This window comes from Microcaecilia unicolor, chromosome 3, assembly GCF_901765095.1.
Source record: "Microcaecilia unicolor chromosome 3, aMicUni1.1, whole genome shotgun sequence".
NCBI classification, from domain to species: Eukaryota; Metazoa; Chordata; class Amphibia; order Gymnophiona; family Siphonopidae; genus Microcaecilia; species Microcaecilia unicolor.
The window spans coordinates 529,668,127-529,689,692 of NC_044033.1; the positions used below are offsets into that span (position 1 = coordinate 529,668,127).

General features: G+C 47.6%; 1 protein-coding gene across 1 annotated transcript in view; it reads left to right on the forward strand.

The window, feature by feature from the left end:
- LOC115467334 (pre-mRNA-processing factor 17-like) overlaps window positions 1-21,566 on the forward strand; it is a 143,500-nt gene that overhangs the window by 82,920 nt on the left and 39,014 nt on the right. Inside the window, exons 5-10 of the mRNA XM_030199205.1 lie at window positions 3,182-3,321; window positions 3,439-3,535; window positions 12,504-12,643; window positions 13,468-13,542; window positions 14,608-14,653; window positions 18,317-18,418. Coding sequence (XP_030055065.1) covers window positions 3,182-3,321; window positions 3,439-3,535; window positions 12,504-12,643; window positions 13,468-13,542; window positions 14,608-14,653; window positions 18,317-18,418 — 600 coding nt within the window. The remainder of the gene's footprint in view (window positions 1-3,181; window positions 3,322-3,438; window positions 3,536-12,503; window positions 12,644-13,467; window positions 13,543-14,607; window positions 14,654-18,316; window positions 18,419-21,566) is intronic.

Here is a 21,566-nt window from a genome sequence, read left to right on the forward strand (position 1 = left end):
TCCCAGTTGCAAACAGGTGCTTTCTGGGTTTTAATCTTATGTGATATATATTTTATCACTCAAAGGTATTCATGAGAAAGCAATGCGCTACATTTGTTTCTCACGGAGAGAGAGTAGTGACTGCCCCTCTCTAACTTGAAGCAGGGTTGCCAGCTGGGAAACATTTTCCCAGCCCGAAACAGCCGTAAACCCGCCCGTAGCCAATCCCCGTCTTCCGCGTCACTAACCCCGCGTCACTAACCCCGCCTCCCATGTCACGAAATCCGCCTACCATGTCACTAGCCCCGCCCCCTACGTCATCCCTGACGTCAACCCCGCCCCTGAAAGGCTTCTGTTGGTCCAATTTGGACCAATAGAAGCCCCGGAAAAGCTTCTATTGGACCAAATTGGACCAATAGAAGCCCCGGAAAAGCTTCTGCTGGACCGAATTGGACCAATAGAAGCTCCGGAAAAAAACGCTGAACTCGCACAGCGGCGACGGGAAAACCGCCCAAAAAACCGCATCCCGCGGCCGGCGAAATTTTTCCCGTCGCCGCTGGCAAAAACCCACCCAATTGGGCGTTAAAACCGCCCACCTGGCAACACTGACTTGAAGCAGGAAGTACCCTAATTTTTATAGGTTTACTCAGGATATGAGCAATATGACAGTAAGTACATCTGATTGGATCTAGTTTATGTCATGGTTAACACTGATTGGTTTATGCTAATGAGTAGCTTCAAATCTTAAACATGTTCTCATCCTTAGCTTGCTTAACCACAGACTTGAGCAAGATCTTGCACCTGGCTTGAGTAGCCATCTGTATCCTGTTTATGAGGTTTTTGGACCCTAGCTCCTTCCTCATTTTGCTGCATGGTGTGTCCCAGTAGCTCAGGAGCTAGCTGGAACTTCAGAGTTGAAATTATGGCTAAAGGCCTATAAGTTTTTATATCATTTCAGAACCTGAACCAAAGTCTCAGGCCTGGGCTGCCAAATAACAATACAGCAGGTAAAGAAAGTATGGCGTATCCAGTCAGCCCATTCATGCCATCTATTCTCTCAGTCACTCCCTTAGAGATACTACATATTTGTCCCAGTCTCTCTTGAATTCGGATACTGTTTTCGTCTCCACCGCTAATACCGTTCCATGAAGAAGTATTTCCTCTGGTTACTTCTGAGTGTATCCCCCTTCATCTTCATCCTATTCCCCCTCCTTCACTAGGCTTTGATGAGTCTTGTCAAGATCTATGTAAAACCTTGAATTTTGGCACCTGGCAGACAGCACATCTACTGGGACATCATGTCTGGTCTGCAAATAGACTCCGCAGAAGAGAACCTTCAGCCACTACTAACTTTCGCCTCTTAGTGGTCACTGATCCTGCAGCTTTGAGGATTTTGAGCTTCTATTTCTCCTCACCCTGGGATTCTCTCACCACCTCCACTTCCAGGGCTGCATATCGGCTTTTCAGTTCAAGGGCTGGTGGAGTCATACTGGATATCTTTGATACTTCGTGAAGCATTTCATCAGTGTATTTCTCATTTTTGCAGATGCTTCTGAACCTTGCCACCTCCTCTTGGTTCTTTCATGAGGGATTCAAGCTGAAGACATCTTGTGCAAGGAACCAGCCCCCTCTCCTGGGATCACGTTTTCTGTAAGCACAAAGGCAGAAGCTGTAACTGGAGCAACTGTTTTGATGACACGATGTTTTCCAGCCATACTGCAGTTGATGGGGACGGGACAGACGTTGTCCCCCGTCATTCTCTACTTTGAAGCTTGTTAATGAACTGGACCGTTATTTACGTTTGGGTGATTCAGATGTCGATATTTTGATTTTTTTTTTTTAAAACAAGCAACATGCTGGCAACAACTAGCCAGATTTGCATGGGGGATCCTGTACATTCCTGCTACCAGCACATCTTCTAAGAAGACATCTTCTGTTGCAGGAAGGACTGCGGAAGACAGGAGAGCTAGACTGAATCCTGAGATTGTTGATGACTTCTTATTCTTCCACAGATTAAAAAAATCATAACAGTGCTTCATAGGGCATATTTCTCCCCTCATGGGTTGTATTTTGTACCCCTGGACATTTTAACAGGGTGGGCTAGGATTCCTTGGGGTAGTAGAAGTCAGTTATTGTTGGGGTTGGAAGGGTAGAGGGTGGTGGTGGTGGGGAGGAGTTGTTACAGTTGCTCATTATTATTGTTTTCTATTTGTGATTTATAAATAACAGTTGCACAGCATATTGTTCCTTTTTATACTTTAATAAAAAGGTTTAAATATAAAATCATAAGTGTTTGAAGCTTCTGCAGATGACGACAGAGCCCGTGGGGATGGGGACGGGATGGGGCATGGACAGAGACAGAACCTGCTAAGATGAACACAGAACCCACGGGGTGGGAATGGGGACAAACTTTGTCCCCATGTCATTTTGTACCCCTAGTCCTTGTATTTTGGGAAAGAGTAAACAAACGATTCACATCTACGCACTCCACTCAGTATTTTATAGACTTCTATCATATCTCCTCTTAGCCTTCTCATCTCCAAGCTGAAGAGCCCTAGCCTCTTTAACCTTTCTTCATAGGGAAGTCATCCCATCCCCTTTATCAGTTTTGTCACCCCTCTCTGTACCTTTTCTAATTCCAGTATATCTTTTTGAGATGCAGTGACCGGAATAGCACACAATATTCAACAAAGGCATTTGAAGCTACAAAGTAGTAAATTTAATACGAATCGGAGAAAATATTTCTTCACTCAACGTGTAGTTAAACTCTGGAATTCGTTGCCAGGAGAATGTGGTAAAGGCGGTTAGCTTAGCAGGGGTTTAAAAAAGTCTGGACGGCTTCCTAAGGGAGAAGTCCATAGACTTGACTTGGGGAAAATCCACTGCAATTTCTGGGATAAGCTGCATAAAATGTATTGAGCTTTTTTGGGATCTTACCAGGTATTAGTGACCTGGATTGGCCACTGTTGGAAACAGGATACTGGGCTTGATGGACCTTTGGTCTGTCCCAGTGTGGCAATACTTATGTTCTTATTATACTTTCTATTGTATTCTCCATTCCTGTCCTAATAATTCCTAATATTCTGTTTTCTTTCTTAGTGTCGCTGGTGTTTCCCGCTGTTTTCATGCTGCAAGACAAGGACTCTTAAACAGGACACGCTAGAGTTGTTTTAAAGTGCCCTTGTGGTCCTTTCTTTTGCAGGACTGACAGTGTTCGAAACCGGGCAGAAGAAATCTGATAAGAGGAGAAAAGTGAAGGGGATGGATGCATCCAACATCGATGGCTTCCTGGGACCTTGGGCAAAATATGTGGATGAGAAGGAAGTGGCCAAGCCTTCTGAGGTAAAGATGCTCTGGTTACGTCTCCTATGGGGCTTTGGTGTTTCTCTCAGAACTACATTCCTGGCTTTTCTCCTTCCTCTGATAGATCACCTGGCTTAAAAAGGTTCTTTTCCTTAGGAAGAGCAGAAAGAACTGGATGAAATTACCGCAAAGAGGCAAAAGAAGGGCAGACATGACGAGGAGAAGCCTGCCGATGAAAAAACCATCTTGCATGGTAATCATTCTGTTACTTTTCTTTGGCCACATGTCCAGCTAATGAATCCTCTGTGCAATGACTTAGATCTGATTATACTTCTCACTGTGTCTCCCTGACTCTGGTCTGGACATGAGGCAGGTTAATTAAGGTCAGTAGTGTGTGGGAAGCTTCCGGGGACCAGTATGTGCTGCTGTTAAGGAAGCAGGTATTCAGTAGATGAAACTATTCCTTCTGATCCAATGTCCCAGCATGGTATTAAGATCCAGCACTTGGCCACTGTCGCTGTGAGTCAGTTCTTACTGGCGTTATCTGCTGGCACACTGCCGCTGAGGGTTAAAGCAAGGCGTGCCCTCTGTGTAAATGAAAGAGCTCAGGGGAGGTTTCACAAGAGTAAGGCTTTAAATCCATTACCTTGACTAAACTCCATTTTAATTTAGACAACCTGCTTAAAATATTTTCTCGAAAAGAGAACCAGGTAAAACTCTTTTCTCCGAGGACAAGCAGGCTGCTTGTTCTCACTGATGGGTGACGTCCACGGCAGCCCCTCCAATCGGAAACTTCACTAGCAAAGTCCTTTGCTAGCCCTCGCGCGCCCGCGCGCACCGCGCATGCGCGGCCGTCTTCCCGCCCGAAACCGGCTCGAGCCGGCCAGTCTTCTTTTGTCCGCACTCGGTACGGTCGTGTTTCGCCGTGTCGGGCCCCGGAAAGTTGACCTCGCGCGTCCAAATTGTTTTTTGAGCGTGTTTTTTTCTTCGGAAAAGCTTTTCTAAAGTCGGGAAGTGCTCCGGAAACCCTCCACCGGGTTTCGTGTCAATCCTCCCCGTACTTCCAGCTTTTTGCCCCGGTAAGTTTTCTTTCGTCGTCGGGGTAGGCCTCTTTTTGGCCTCGGTCGAGATTTTTCTCCCTCTAAATTTTGGTGCTTCAATTTTCGCCATTTCGGCTTTTGATTTCGCCGGCGTGATTTTTCCGCCCATGACATCGAAGCCTTCCAGCGGCTTCAAGAAGTGCACCCAGTGCGCCCGGGTTATCTCGCTCACTGATCGACACTCGTCGTGTCTTCAGTGTCTGGGGGCCGAGCACCGCCCTCAGAACTGCAGTCTGTGTTCCCTGCTTCAAAGGCGGACTCAGGTAGCGAGACTAGCCCAGTGGAACGTGTTGTTCTCGGGCTCTTCGTCGGCATCGGCACCGGGATCTTCGAGTGCATCGACGTTGTCAGCGTCCAGACCATCTTCCTCGGCCGCCCTTGCATCGAGCGCATCGAGGCATCGGGCCTCTGCATCGGCGCCGAGACATCGGATAGCTGCATCGACGTCGGTGGTACCAGGACCTCGTCTGCTGATGTCGTCGGACGGTGGTGCATCGGGTGGAGTGCAGGTGAGGGCTGTCCATTCCCCTGCTGGTGGCGGTGAGCCCTCGGGTGGGTCTCCTCCTACCCTGAGGGCTCCTGCGGTACAGCCCCCCCGAGATCGACCCTCTTCGGTCTCGGCCCCGAGGAAGCGACGGGTGGATTCGACGTCCTCCTCGTCGGTGCCGGGGAGCTCCGGTGACATGCTTCGGAAGAAGTCGAAGAAGCATCGACACCGGTCCCCTCCCCGCGTCGGCACCGAGAGCTCTGGGTCGCCGAGGGAGTCGGCACCCAGCAGGCATCGGCACCGAGAGGACCGCTCACCCTCTGTTCAGGAGGTGTCGATGCGCTCCGCTCTGGACAGCCCGGAACAGCCTCCACGCCCGGAACAGGTACTGACGTCGACGCCTGCATCGACCTCCATGCCTTTCTCTGCAGCCGCTCTGAACGAGAGCCTCCGGGCCGTTCTCCCAGAGATTCTGGGGGAGCTGTTGCGCCCTACCCCTCCGGTACCGGCGGTGCTTGCGCCTCCGGTACCGTCGAGCGTGGCGCCGGCTGGCCCATCGCCCGGGGTGAGGTCCCCGACGTCGGTACCGCGTGCGGTGCCGACTGCGGCCACCTCCCAGGAGGGCTCCCCGACTACGTCGGCGGAGGGAGCTTCGCCGATGCGGGCGAGGGAGTCTACCTCTCGACGCCCCCATCGTGGACGTGGCTCCACGGAGTCGAGCCGGGCCCGGTTGCAGACGCAGGTCCGTGAACTTGTGTCTGACACCGAGGGTGAGGCCTCGTGGGAAGAAGAAGAAGATCCCAGATATTTCTCTGACGAGGAGTCTGAGGGTCTTCCTTCTGATCCCACTCCCTCTCCTGAAAGACAGCTTTCTCCTCCTGAGAGTCTGTCTTTTGCTTCCTTTGTCCGGGAGATGTCTACGGCCATCCCCTTCCCGGTGGTTGTGGAGGACGAGCCCAGGGCTGAAATGTTTGAGCTCCTGGACTATCCTTCTCCACCTAAGGAAGCGTCCACTGTTCCCTTGCATCATGTCCTAAAAAAGACATTGCTTGCGAACTGGACGAAACCTCTAACTAATCCCCACATCCCCAAGAAGATCGAGTCCCAGTACCGGATCCATGGGGACCCAGAGCTGATGCGCACCCAGTTGCCTCACGACTCTGGAGTTGTGGATCTGGCCCTAAAGAAGGCTAAGAGTTCTAGAGAGCATGCTTCGGCGCCCCCGGGCAAAGACTCTAGAACCTTAGACTCCTTTGGGAGGAAGGCCTACCATTCCTCTATGCTCGTGTCCAAGATCCAGTCTTACCAGCTCTACACGAGCATCCACATGCGGAACAATGTGCGGCAGTTGGCGGGCTTGGTTGATGCTCTTCCCCCTGAGCAAGCCAAGCCTTTTCAGGAGGTGGTCAGGCAGCTGAAGGCGTGCAGAAAATTCCTGGCCAGAGGAGTTTATGACACTTTTGATGTTGCGTCCAGGGCCGCTGCTCAAGGTGTGGTGATGCGCAGGCTCTCATGGCTGCGTGCCGCCGACCTGGAGAATAGAATCCAGCAGCGGATTGCGGACTCGCCTTGCCGTGCGGATAACATTTTTGGCGAAAAAGTCGAACAGGTGGTAGAGTCTCTCCACCAGCGGGACACCGCATTCGACAAATTCGCCCGCCGGCAGCCTTCAGCTTCTACCTCTACAGGTAGACGATTTTTCGGGGGAAGGAAGACTGTTCCCTATACTTCTGGCAAGCGTAGGTACAATCCTCCTTCCCGACAGCCTGCGGCCCAGGCTAAGCCCCAGCGCGCTCGCTCTCGTCAGCAGCGTGCGCCTCAGCAAGGCCCCGCGGCTCCCCAGCAAAAGCAAGGGGCGAGCTTTTGACTGGCTCCAGCAGAGCATAGCCGACATCCAAGTGTCAGTGCCGGGCGACCTGCCAGTCGGGGGGAGGTTGAAAGCTTTTCACCAAAGGTGGCCTCTCATAACCTCCGATCAGTGGGTTCTCCAAATAGTCCGGCAAGGATACACCCTCAATTTGGCCTCAAAACCTCCAAATTGTCCACCGGGAGCTCAGTCTTACAGCTTCCAGCACAAGCAGGTACTTGCAGAGGAACTCTCCGCCCTTCTCAGCGCCAATGCGGTCGAGCCCGTGCCATCCGGGCAAGAAGGGCTGGGATTCTATTCCAGGTACTTCCTTGTGGAAAAGAAAACAGGGGGGATGCGTCCCATCCTAGACCTAAGGGCCCTGAACAAGTATCTCGTAAAAGAAAAGTTCAGGATGCTTTCCCTGGGCACCCTTCTCCCCATGATTCAGCAAAACGATTGGCTATGCTCTCTGGACTTGAAGGATGCCTATACACACATCCCGATACTGCCAGCTCACAGACAGTATCTGCGATTTCAGCTGGGCACACGCCACTTCCAGTACTGTGTGCTACCCTTTGGGCTCGCCTCTGCACCCAGGGTGTTCACAAAGTGCCTAGCTGTGGTAGCAGCGGCGCTTCGCAGGCTGGGGGTGCACGTGTTCCCATATCTCGACGATTGGCTGGTGAAGAACACATCCGAGGCAGGAGCCCTGCAGTCCATGCAGATGACTATTCGCCTCCTGGAGCTACTGGGGTTTGTGATAAATTACCCAAAGTCCCATCTTCTCCCAGTGCAGAAACTCGAATTCATCGGAGCCCTGCTGGATTCTCGGACGGCTCGCGCCTATCTCCCAGAGACGAGAGCCAACAACTTGTTGTCCCTCGTCTCGCGGGTGCGAGTGTCCCAGCAGATCACAGCTCGGCAGATGTTGAGATTGCTGGGCCACATGGCCTCCACAGTTCATGTGACTCCCATGGCCCGCCTTCACATGAGATCTGCTCAATGGACCCTAGCCTCCCAGTGGTATCAGGCCGCTGGGGGTCTAGAGGACGTGATCCACCTGTCCACGAGTTTTCTCGAATCCCTGTTTTGGTGGACGATTTGCTCCAATTTGACTCTGGGACGTCCCTTCCAAATTCCTCAGCCACAAAAAGTGCTGACCACGGATGCGTCTCTCCTGGGATGGGGAGCTCATGTCGATGGGCTTCACACCCAAGGAAGTTGGTCCCTCCAAGAACGCGATCTACAGATCAATCTTCTGGAGTTGCGAGCGATCTGGAACGCTCTGAAGGCTTTCAGAGATCGGCTGTCCCACCAAATTATCCAAATTCAGACAGACAATCAGGTTGCCATGTACTATGTCAACAAGCAGGGGGGCACCGGATCTCGCCCCCTGTGTCAGGAAGCCGTCAGCATGTGGCTCTGGGCTCGCCGTCAGGGCATGGTGCTCCAAGCCACATATCTGGCAGGCGTAAACAACAGTCTGGCCGACAGGTTGAGCAGGATTATGCAACCTCACGAGTGGTCGCTCAATTCCCGTGTGGTGCGACAGATCTTCCAGGCGTGGGGCACCCCCCTGGTGGATCTCTTCGCATCTCAAGTGAACCACAAGGTCCCTCAGTTCTGTTCCAGGCTTCAGGCCCACGGCAGACTGGCGTCGGATGCCTTCCTCCTGGATTGGGGGGAAGGTCTGCTGTATGCTTATCCTCCCATACCTCTGGTGGGGAAGACTTTGTTGAAACTCAAGCAAGACCGAGGCACCATGATTCTGATTGCTCCCTTTTGGCCGCGTCAGATCTGGTTCCCTCTTCTTCTGGAGTTATCCTCCGAAGAACCGTGGAGATTGGAGTGTTTTCCGACCCTCATCACGCAGGACGACGGGGCTCTTCTGCATCCCAACCTCCAGTCCCTGGCTCTCACGGCCTGGATGTTGAGGGCGTAGACTTTGCCTCTTTGGGTCTGCCAGAGGGTGTCTCCCGCATCTTGCTTGCTTCCAGGAAAGACTCCACTAAGAGAAGTTACTTCTTTCATTGGAGGAGGTTTGCCGTCTGGTGTGACAGCAAGGCCCTAGATCCTCGCTCTTGTCCTACACAGACCCTGCTTGAATACCTTCTGCACTTGTCTGAGTCTGGTCTGAAGACCAACTCTGTAAGGGTTCACCTTAGTGCAATCAGTGCATACCATTACCAAGTGGAAGGTAAGCCGATCTCAGGACAGCCTTTAGTTGTTCGCTTCATGAGAGGTTTGCTTTTGTCAAAGCCCCCTGTCAAGCCTCCTACAGTGTCATGGGATCTCAATGTCGTTCTCACCCAGCTGATGAAACCTCCTTTTGAGCCACTGAATTCCTGCCATCCGAAGTACTTGACCTGGAAGGTCATTTTCTTGGTGGCAGTTACTTCGGCTCGTAGAGTCAGTGAGCTTCAGGCCCTGGTAGCCCAGGCCCCTTACACCAAATTTCATCACAACAGAGTAGTCCTCCGCACTCACCCTAAGTTTCTGCCAAAGGTCGTGTCGGAGTTCCATCTGAACCAGTCAATTGTCTTGCCAACATTCTTTCCCCGTCCTCATTCCTGCCCTGCTGAACGTCAGCTGCACACATTGGACTGCAAGAGAGCATTGGCCTTCTACCTGGAGCGGACACAGCCCACCAGACAGTCCGCCCAATTGTTTGTTTCTTTTGACCCCAATAGGAGGGGAGTGGCTGTAGGGAAACGCACCATATCCAATTGGCTAGCAGATTGCATTTCCTTCACTTACGCCCAGGCGGGGCTGGCTCTTGAGGGTCATGTCACGGCTCATAATGTTAGAGCCATGGCTGCGTCGGTAGCCCACTTGAAGTCAGCCTCCATTGAAGAAATTTGCAAAGCTGCGACGTGGTCATCTGTCCACACATTCACATCTCATTACTGCCTGCAGCAGGATACCCGACGCGACAGTCGGTTCGGGCAGTCAGTTCTTCAGAACCTGTTTGGGCTTTAGGATCCAACTCCACCCCCCGAGGGCCCTGTTTGTTCTGTTCCAGGCTACACTCTCAGTTAGTTGGTAAATTTTTTAGGTCAATCTCAGTTATGTCCTCGCCGTTGCGAGGCCCAATTGACCAATGTTATTGTTTTGAGTGAGCCTGGGGGCTAGGGATACCCCATCAGTGAGAACAAGCAGCCTGCTTGTCCTCGGAGAAAGCGAATGCTACATACCTGTAGAAGGTATTCTCCGAGGACAGCAGGCTGATTGTTCTCACAATACCCGCCCGCCTCCCCTTTGGAGTTGTGTCTTCCCTTGAAGTGTATTGTCTTGCTACATACTGGACTGGCCGGCTCGAGCCGGTTTCGGGCGGGAAGACGGCCGCGCATGCGCGGTGCGCGCGGGCGCGCGAGGGCTAGCAAAGGACTTTGCTAGTGAAGTTTCCGATTGGAGGGGCTGCCGTGGACGTCACCCATCAGTGAGAACAATCAGCCTGCTGTCCTCGGAGAATACCTTCTACAGGTATGTAGCATTCGCTTTCCCTGGTCTACTGTTTTCTAGCCCACTAAATCCCTTGTTACAGGTACAAAGCGGGTTTAGAACAAAAGAGACTTACATAATTAATATAATACACATTTTCTCATATTTCACATATTTATTTATTGCATTTGTATCCCACATTTTCCCACCTCTTGTTGCAAAAAAAAAATAAAAGCCTCAAATATCCAGGTCTTAACTTGTTTCCTAAACATTATATAAAATGAACGTAATCGAATTTGAAGAGGTAAAGAATTCTAGACTTTCAGTACAGAATAGCAGTAGGATTCCTGATGTGTCCTTTTATAATTAATATTTGTAACAGAGGGAAAACTTAAAATAAAAGCGTTCGGAATTATGACTTTCATATTGACCACCTAAAAGAGAAATCAATGATGGAAAGTTATCTGGCACATTCCTAAATAACTTCTTAAAAAACAAACAGCATAATTTATACTTAACTCCACATGACCAAACCTTTAGAATAGATTCATCTCACAGCTGTTTTCTGCACTAGTCGCCATCTCTGTAACAATTTTTCTGATAGCGCAGTGTACAGAGAATTTCGATAATCCAAGGAAGACAAGATCACTGATTGGACCAATACCCTAAAACGTTGCTGGAAAAAATACGAACGAATTGAACTCGATTGTCGTATATTACAGAATGATTTCCAAACTACTGAGTTAACTTGTAGTTCAAAATTCAGTGCAGAATCTAATAAAAGCACCAAGAACCTTTGAGTGGTATCTACATGAAAGAGTATATCGTCAGTCAGTCAGTCATAGAGAAGTAGGAATCAAATCTTCCGCTAGACTAAACCAGAGCAATTGATTTTTCAGTATTGAGCTTCAATCGGTAAGTCTGAGACCACCATTTGACCGGCTCAACTGTCCATGATAACCCGAATGTAAATTGTTTCATTTCAAGATGTACCAGAATCAGTAAAAAAATATATCGTCAGCATATGAAAAGAGTTGTTCACCAGGGTGCAGTACAATCAAATTTAACGTAGTCATGTACAGATTATACAATAATGATGAAATTGGTGGTATCCAATCTTCAGGATAGAGCTCATCCTTCAGTACCTTGTAATGTCTAAATACTGTACAGCTGTTTATTGTTCATTAAGAAATTTGATGTTCCACTACTACAACCCAAGTTGACCAAAGCAGTTAACAGAATAAAACATAGTAATATGTAAAACTACAGAAAAAAAAAAAGGAAAACAGGAACGCCAGTTTTGATAGGATAGTACTCATCCCTTCAAGAGGAAGGGTCAGCGTGGCAAAGTACAGGGGCCGTTGTACCCAAGTCTGCAACAAAAGGTTAAAACCATTCAAATAGATGGGATTCAGGGCCCAAAGGCCAATTGAAAGAAATGGGTGTTCAGTAATCGTTTAAACTGTAATGGTAAAATGTTTGGCAGGTTTTCCCCAAAATGAATATCTTGTGTGAGGATTGGGTTGGGTAGAGATATGTCCCTCCTGGCTGAGCCTTTTCTTGCCCCGAGCAGAACCCAGCTCCTGGGTGCTCTGCCTCTGTGTTCTGTTACATAGTAACATAGTAGATGACGGCAGAAAAAGACCTGCACGGTCCATCCAGTCTGCCCAACAAGATAAACTCACTTGTGCTACTTTTTGTGTATACCTTACCTTGATTTGTACCTGTCCTTTTCAGGGCACAGACCGTATAAGTCTGCCCAGCACTATCCCCGCCTCCCAACCACCAGCCCCACCTCCCACCACCGGTTCTGGCACAGACCGTATAAGTCTGCCCCGCCTCCCACCACCGGCTCTGGCACAGACAGTATAAGTCTGCCCAGCACTAGCCCCGCCCCCCAACCACTCGTTCCCCCCCCCCCCCCCCCCCCCCCCCAACCGGCTCTGGCACAGACTGTGTAAGTCTTCCCAGCACTATCCCCGCCTCCCAACCACCAGTCCCGCCTCCCGATCTCGACTAAGCTCCTGAGGATCCATTTCTTCTGAACAGGATTCCTTTATGCTTATCCCACACATGTTTGAATTCCATTACCGTTGGATTGTGCTGTCCCCAGTCCTCATGAGGCACTGGAGCAATAGAAAATTAATAATTACAATTGATGCTTATGTGCTGCAGCTACCAAAATATAGATCAGTGTGGCTCACAATTACTTAAAAGAGGGACAGTTCCTCTGAGCTATAACTATGTAAGAATAAATTGGCAAATGGCTTGTTTAGCATGCAGAGGTCTGGATTCTAGTGTTGATTTAGCTCATCGTCTCTCTGCATTCTCATTTTCTTTCCAGTTAAAGATATGCACGATTATCAAGGCCGATCTTACCTGCACGTTCCTCAAGATATCGGTATTAACCTGCGCTCCACAGAACCACCTGACAAATGTTACCTCCCCAAGAAACAGATTCACGTGTGGTCTGGGCACACAAAGGTAAGACACTTTTACACGATCTTTGAGCTGAGACTAACCATTCCATTGGTTGACTCCATCACATGTTAAAAAAAACCAAAAAGATGTGAATATGGTTCATTCCCTCCCAGCTCGTAGCCTGTAAAAATACACAGTACACTCAGCACTGCCTCCCATTCCTTCTGCTGGAATCTTCTTATTCAAGTGAAGGGTCAAAGACGTTTGGAGGAAGGGACAGACACAGTAGCACAGTGAGGGTAGTGGTGGGTATCTTTGAGACCGTAAGAAAGATGGGCTGTTTCCCAAGGTTCCATCACCCTTAGACTTTGGGCAGCAAGTTTCACAAGTCTTAACATTCAAAATACTGTTGATTTGCCCCTGAAGCTTTTGCATAGATTCTTATTAATTGGCTTTTTATTTGGCCAGTCTAGGAACCTGACGGGGGCTCAGAGTTGCCAGGAGCAGGGAAAAGAAGTTAGAGTTATAGTCTGACTCTGAATCTTGCCAAAGAACACACCCAGAAAGTCAGAACTTGTCTGATCTCTACTTTCCTCAATGTGTTCAATTATTTCACTAAATGTTCCCATGCACCTTACTTAGGAAATGACGTGTTCTGCTCCTCTCCTCAGTTCTGATGACCCGTGTGCACTCCTGCCAAGGAATTGCAACTGAGATCTGTTCTCCTCTTCCTGTAGACCCCAGATAGACTGCGCTCCCTACCCTGCCCATCCCTCTGTCTAGGCTGTGGTGGATAGTGGCCATTCAGGTTGCCATTTGACTCCTCAATGTCGCTTCCCTTTGTAAATGAATGAATCCTTGCTGTGTTTTTTTTTTTTTTTTTGTAGGGTGTTAGCGCTGTCAGGTTGTTTCCTCTTTCTGGTCATTTGCTGCTGTCCTGCTCCATGGATTGCAAGATCAAGGTGAGTTGTACCTGGACCGTGTCTCTAGCTGAGGTGTGCCGTGAGCTGATGCTCATTTACCTAGCCCCAGTACCACTCTTGTGTGAGACCTTTGAGACAGCTGTGGACTTGAGGATACTCATTATGCCCCTGTGCCTAGAAGTTCTGGGCTAGTGCCTCACGGTACAGCTGAGGCTTGTTTTAATGGTCAGAAGAGCAGGCTCGGCATTAGACTGGAGAACCCAGATTATAGTGTATGAGCTGGCTTTAGTGAAGTGATAACTCACTCCAGTGTCATGCACTCCACAAAATCCTGTTCAAAACCAGTTTTCAGCTAACAAAAAACGTTTTTCTTCATTTGGGGGCCAGACATTTCCAGTAATTTGTTTCTTTAGCAATTGGTTAAGTAATTGATTACAGCCTGACTGTCGGAGATCTCCAAAGAGTAGTCGGCACTGCTAGGGGATTCTCGAGGAGTGGAGACCTGTGGGTTTCCAAAAAGAGTCCTCACCTTTCTTTTCTGGAGGTTGTTAAGACACATCAGAACTTTGTAAGTCTGTCTCTTGCTGTAAGCACCAAAGATGCAACCGTGAAAAATATTTCTCGAAGTTGCTTCTGAGTTTGTCTTCTTGCAAGAAAGGGAGGTGTAAAATTAGAGGACATGAGATGAAGCTGCTAAAAGGTAAACACGGAGGGAATGTCAGGAAGTTTTTTCACAAAAAGAGTGATGGTTGCCTGGAATTTCCTCTGGAGAAGGTGGTAGGTTAATAAAAACACAGGTGGTGCTAGAATTGAAAAAAGTATGAAATAAACACGGAGGATGCGTAAATGGCAAGAGGATGGAGTGCCTTAGCTAAAAACAGGAGTGTAATTACATTTTTGTCCTTCTAAGAAGTCGTGGAAAAGGGGGGTAACCTGCACAGAGCAGTAGTTGCAACTTTCAGATGGTTGGAGTGGCAGGGGGTAGGGGAATTAAAACCCTGGGAGACTGAGTGGACCACTTCAGCATTTGCTGGGTTACTGAAATATAATAATGCATAAAGTATGCATGCTGATGAAGTTCCTTCTTTCCATTTGTATTTGCAGCTTTGGGAGGTATATCAGGAGCGGAGGTGTTTGAGAACATTTATAGGTAATAGTTTTTGGGGTTTTTTTTGCTCCTTGTGGTTGGTGCCATGTAATTTTCTCTTTCTTTCCCATGCTGCTTATCTGGGAGGGAGGGTTCCTTCAGTTCTATGTTTATTCTTAGGATTTATTTACACCCACCTCCCCCTTTTTTAAAGGATTTATTTACACACACCTCCCCCTTTTTTGAAGAAATTCACCCAAGATTGTGTTCAGCAAGTGTAAACTGGATATTTCTATCATAGTGAAAGCATGACCATAATAAAACACTCAAATATCAGCATAAGAACGTAAGAGTAGCCACACTGGGTCAGACCAATAGTCCATCTAGCCCAGTGTCCTGTTTTCCAAACAGTGGCCAAGCCAGGTCACAAATACCTGGCAGAAACACAAATCGTGGCATGTAGAACCCCAAAGAATAGCATCACCTTGCATTTGTCCACATTAAATTTCCTCTGCCATTTTGATGCCCAGTTTTTTATCATCTGCAAATTTAATCACCTCGCTTGTTCCGATTTCCATATTATTTATAAATATATTAAATAGCATCGGCCCCAATACAGATCCTTATGGCACTCCACTGTTCACTCTTCTCCATTGAGAGAAATGACCATTTAACCCTACCCTCCATTTTCTGTCCAATAACCAATTCCTAATCCACACCAGAACCTTGCCTCCTATCCCATGACTCTTTAATTTTCTCAGGAATCTCTCATGAGAAACTTTATCAAATACTTTCTGAAAATCTAGGTACACTACATCAACCGGTTCACCTTTATCCACATGTTTATTCATCCTTCAAAGAAATGAAGCAAATTGGTGAGCCAAGACTTCCTTCGGCTGAGCCAATGCTGACTCTGTCCCATTAAACCATGTTTGTCTACGTGTTCTGTAATTTTATTCTTTATAATAGTTTCCACTATTTTGCCTGGCACCGAGTCAGGTCTGTAATTTCCTGGATCACCCCTAGAACCCTTTTTAAAAATCAGTGTCACATTGGCCACCCTCCAATCTTCGGGTACTATGGATGATTTTAACGACGGGTTACATATTACTAACAGCAGATCAGCAATTTCATTCTTGAGTTCTTTGAGTACCCTTGGATATATGCCATCCGGTCCAGGTGATTTACTACTCTAGTTTGTCAGTTTGGCTCAGTACATCTTCCAGGTTCACTGAGATTTCTTTCAGTTCCTCCGCATCATCACCCTTGAAAACCCATTTCCGATACATTTCCGTCGCTGAAACCTTCTGCTCAGTGTGCTGCTGCGGCTAGGAAAGCGAATAGAATGTTGGGTGTTATTAGGAAGGGTATGGAGTCCAGGTGTGCGGATGTTATAATGCCGTTGTATCGCTCCATGGTGCGACCGCACCTGGAGTATTGTGTTCAGTACTGGTCTCCGTATCTCAAAAAAGATATAGTAGAATTGGAAAAGGTACAGCGAAGGGCGACGAAAATGATAGTGGGGATGGGACGACTTTCCTATGAAGAGAGGCTGAGAAGGCTAGGGCTTTTCAGCTTGGAGAAGAGACGGCTGAGGGGAGATATGATAGAAGTGTATAAAATAATGAGTGGAATGGATCGGGTGGATGTGAAGCGACTGTTCACGCTATCCAAAAATACTAGGACTAGAGGGCATGAGTTGAAGCTACAGTGTGGTAAATTTAAAACGAATCGGAGAAAATTTTTCTTCACCCAACGTGTAATTAGACTCTGGAATTCGTTGCCGGAGAACGTGGTACGGGCGGTTAGCTTGACGGAGTTTAAAAAGGGGTTAGATAGATTCCTAAAGGACAAGTCCATAGACCGCTATTAAATGGACTTGGAAAAATTCCGCATTTTTAGGTATAACTTGTCTGGAATGTTTTTACGTTTGGGGAGCGTGCCAGGTGCCCTTGACCTGGATTGGCCACTGTCGGTGACAGGATGCTGGGCTAGATGGACCTTTGGTCTTTCCCAGTATGGCACTACTTATGTACTTATGTAAGTAGATCTCTTACATCTTCTGTAAAGAGTGAAGCAAAGAAGTCATTCAGTTTCTCCACTATGACCTTGTCCTCCCTGAGCTCCCCTTTTGGTCCTTTGTGATCTAATTCCTTTGCAGGCTTTCTGCTTCCGATGTACCTGAAAAAATTGTTACTGTGAGTTTTAGCCTCTGCAGTAAGTTTTTCTTCATACTCTCTTTTAGCCTTCTTTATTAAAGCTTTGCATCTGACTTGCCAATGCTTATGGTTTTTTCTTATTTTCTTTGAATCCTTTTCTCATTCTTTGAAGGACAATCTTTTGGGTGTAATAGCCTCTTTTACTTCACCTTTTAACCACGCTGACTGTCGTTTTCTCTTCTTTCCACCTTTGCAAATACGTGGAATGCGTCTGGACTGGGCTTCCACAGTGATATTTTTGAATAACGTCCATACCTGATTGAGGGCCAGATGCACTAAACTTTAACGAGCCTTAAACGAGCCTTTAACAAAGAATTTTTTAACCGTTGCATGCACTAAAGGCCATTTTCCGATGACAGTAGCAGCTAACGAAAACGGAATGCAGATGAGCAATTCGTGTAGAAACCCTATTGTAACGAGATGCACTAACCTTTTCCGATTGGTTTAACGCAGGAAAACCGAACGAAACGCCGTGAAATCTAACGAGAGGTCTGGACCTCTCGTTGTGGCTGTGCGGGCTTGGAAAAACAAAAAACAAACAAACCTTATAGGATGGCAAGCTTGGGAGGGGGCAAATGCGCTCGTCAGGAGCGTCCTTCACGGATGCCTTGCCGCCCCCCCCCCCCCCGCCCGAGTTCGCTCTGCTCCCCGCTTCCCCCTGCATCAAAACAAAAATTAAGGCTGCCCCGGCCCCCCTCCCTTCCTCTCTTCCTCTCTTTCCCAGCTCCGCCTCCCGCCATCCTCCTGCCCCGCCCCCCCTGAGGTCGACGCCGCCACTCCCCCCCTCTTCGCCCAGTCTTCGCGTCTCTCCTTTCCTCCTGGGCCTGCCCCCGTCTGGGCACCTGCAAATTCAACTGTAAATCCAGTGAGAGACAGAACCCAAGAGACACGGCTGCACATACTGTAGCAGGATGTGTTTATTTACTCCTACCCTAGCTAAGATAATATTCAATCACCTTTCTAACCCTATTTGCAACTTTCTTTAAATTAGTCCCCTTATTTTCTTACCCCTGTTACTCTATCTAGATATGTTTCATCTTTGCTTACACTCTGTGCTATTAAAATGTTTTATTGCATATTGTGTTGACATTATAATGTAGTATTACTATGCCATGTTTTGTATTTGATTATTTTTACTGTTGTAATTGTCAATTACTTATGTTTGACTTATTCTTAATCTACACTGCCTTGAGTGAATTCCTTCAAAAAGACGGTAAATAAATCCTAATAAATACATATCACAATCTCGGAATCTCACTGGAGGAAAAGATGCATCATGATCCCCACATCGAACCAACATAATTTCAGTTTTACCTAGATTCAGAGCTAATTTATTTTCACTCATGTAACGATGTATTTGCAATGTTCATTTTATTGGGATCAGCTCTGTACTATCTGTGATTAAGAGCATAAGAGTAGCTATACTGGGATATGTGGAGGAGGGACTGTTGCCTTGGGGGGTTACCTGGTCTGTAGAGATAAGTGCTGGCCTTTCTTTGTCTTGCAGGGCACAATAAGGCTGTGCGAGACGTCTGTTTCAATAACACCGGGGCTCAGTTTCTCAGTGCAGCGTATGATCGGTATCTGAAACTCTGGGACTCTGAAACAGGTATAAGTGTGAAGATATCTGCAGCTGTACCACCACACACCCTAATCACGCAGGACCTTAGACACTGCATTAAATCATGTCTGGTCCAAGGAAAGCTGGATGCAGATAGATGTGGTGACTTCCTATGGAGAACTCTGTCCTTCAAACCAGTGTCATAGCATGGTGTTACTACTGATGTAGTATCATAGCATGGGGGGGGGGGGGGGACTGAGCTCTGAGTCGGTACTGACCTAGGGTCATAGCATGGGGTTAAGGGACATGACTCCCTCTGAGTCGGTGGTGACGTAGTATCAGAGTATGGTGGGGACACTCAGAACTCGAAATTACTACTACTACTACTACTATTTAGCATTTCTATAGCGCTACAAGGCATACGCAGCGCTGCACAAACATAGAAGAAAGACAGTCCCTGCTCAAAGAGCTTACAATCTAATAGACAAAAAATAAATAAAGTAGGCAAATCAAATCAATTAATGTGAACGGGAAGGAAGAGAGGAGGGTAGGTGGAGGCGAGTGGTTACGAGTCAAAAGCAATGTTAAAGAGGTGGGCTTTCAGTCTAGATTTAAAGGTGGCCAAGGATGGGGCAAGACGTAGGGGCTCAGGAAGTTTATTCCAGGCGTAGGGTGCAGCGAGACAGAAGGCGCGAAGTCTGGAGTTGGCAGTAGTGGTGAAGGGAACAGATAAGAAGGATTTATCCATGGAGCGGAGTGCACGGGAAGGGGTGTAGGGAAGGATGAGTGTGGAGAGATACTGGGGAGCAGCAGAGTGAGTACATTTATAGGTTAGTAGAAGAAGTTTGAACAGGATGCGAAAACGGATAGGGAGCCAGTGAAGGGTCTTGAGGAGAGGGGTAGTATGAGTAAAGCGACCCTGGCGGAAGATGAGACGGGCAGCAGAGTTTTGAACCGACTGGAGAGGGGAGAGGTGACTAAAGTGGGAGGCCAGCAAGAAGCAGATTGCAGTAGTCTAAACGAGAGGTGACAAGGGTGTGGATGAGGGTTTTGGTAGAGTGCTCGGAAAGAAAGGGGCGGATTTTACGGATGTTGTAATGAAAGAAACGACAGGTCTTGGCGGTCTGCTGGATATGAGCAGAGAAGGAGAGAGAAGAGTCAAAGATGACCCCAAGGTTTCGAGCTGAGGAGACAGGGAGAATGAGAGAGCCATCAACAGAAATAGAAAACGGGGGGAGCGGGGAGGTGGGTTTGGGGGGGAAAATGAGAAGCTCGGTTTTGGTCATATTTAATTTCAGGCGGCGTTGAGACATCCAGGCAGCAATGTCAGACAAGCACGCTGAAACTTTGGTTTGGATGCAAGGTGAGATATCAGGGGTAGAAAGGTAGATTTGGGAGTCATCAGCATAGAGATGGTAGGAAAAGCCATGGGATGAGATTAATGAACCAAGGGAAGAAGTGTAGATAGAAAAGAGGAGGGGACCAAGAACAGAACCCCGAGGTACGCCGACAGGCAGAGGGATAGAAGTAGAAGAGGATCCACCAGAGTGAACACTAAAGGTGCGGAGGGAGAGGTAGGAAGAGAACCAGGAAAGGACAGAGCCCTGGAATCCAAGTGAGGACAGGGTATCGAGAAGTATGCTGTGATTGACAGTGTCAAAAGCAGCGGAAAGATCAAGAAGAATGAGGATGGAATATTGACCTCTGGATTTAGCCAGTAATAGGTCATTGGAGACTTTAGTAAGCGCAGTTTCGGTTGAATGGAGAGGGCGAAAACCAGATTGTAGTGAGTCAAGAATAGCATGTGAGGAGAGAAAATCAAGGCAGCGGCGGTGAACAGCACGCTCAAGTAATTTGGAGAGAAAAGGAAGGAGGGAGATGGGTCGGTAATTAGAGGGACAAGTAGGGTCAAGTGAAGGCTTCTTAAGGAGAGGTGTGACCACAGCATGTTTAAAGGCAGCAGGGACAGTCACAGTGGAAAGTGAGAGGTTGAGAATGTGACAGATAAAAGGAATAAGAGCAGGAGAGATGGCATTAAGAAGGTGGGTGGGAATGGGATCAGAGGAACAGGTGGTACATTTTGAGGAAGAAAGGAGAAGTGTAGTTTCCTCAATAGTAACTTCAGGAAAGGAGGAAAGGTGATGAGGGGAAGGAGAGAGAGGGGAACGGACTAGTGGAGGGAGAGCTGGTGAGGTAGAGAAAGCAAGGTTTATCTTTTGAACCTTGTGAAAGAATTCTGCAAGGGTCTGAGGAGATAATGAAGGGGGAGTTGGGGGAGGGGGCACCTTGAGGAGAGAGTTCAATGTGGTGAAGAGAAGTGTGGCTGTGTGGTTATATGAAGAACACAGGTGTTGCCATACTGGGACAGACTGAAGCTCCATCAAGCCCAGTACCCTGTTTCCAACAGTGGCTAATCCAGGTAACAAGTATCTAGCAAGATCGCAGAACAGTAAAACAGATTTTTTGCTGCTTATCCTAGAAATAAGCTTATAGAAGTTTCTTTTAGAATATATCCAAACGTTTTTTAAACCCTGCTAATGGTTTTACCACATTCTCTGGCAATAAATTCCAGACTTTAATTACCCATTGAGTGAAGAAATATTTTCTCCAATTTGTTTTAAGTTTACTACTTAATAGCTTTATTGTGTGCCCCTTGTCCTGATATTTCTGCAAACGAGCAATTCACATCTACCCGTTAAGAACATAATAGCCATACTGCATCAAACCAATGGTCCATCTAGTCCAGTATCCTGCTTCCACTAGCAGCCAATCCAGGTTACAAGTACGTGGCAGAAACCCAAATAGTATCAACATTCCGTGCTACTAATCTCACGACAAGTATTGGCTTCCTCCATGTCTATCAATAACTTTTCCTCCAAAAATTTGTCTAAACCTTTTTTAAACCCAGATACACTAAACACTTACCACATCCTCCACTCTATTCAGTATTTTATAGACCTCTATCATGTCTCCTCTCAGCCTTCTCTTCTACAAGCTGAAGAGCCCTAGTCCCTTTAATCTTTCCTCTTAGGGAAATCGTGCCACCTCACCCCCTCCTTTATCATTTTCGTCACCCTTCTCTGTACGTTTTCTAATTGCGCTATATTTTTTTGAGGTGCGGTGACCAGAATTGCACACAGTATTCAAGGTGCGGTTGCACAGTAGAGCACAAAGGCATTATAACGTCCTCATTTTT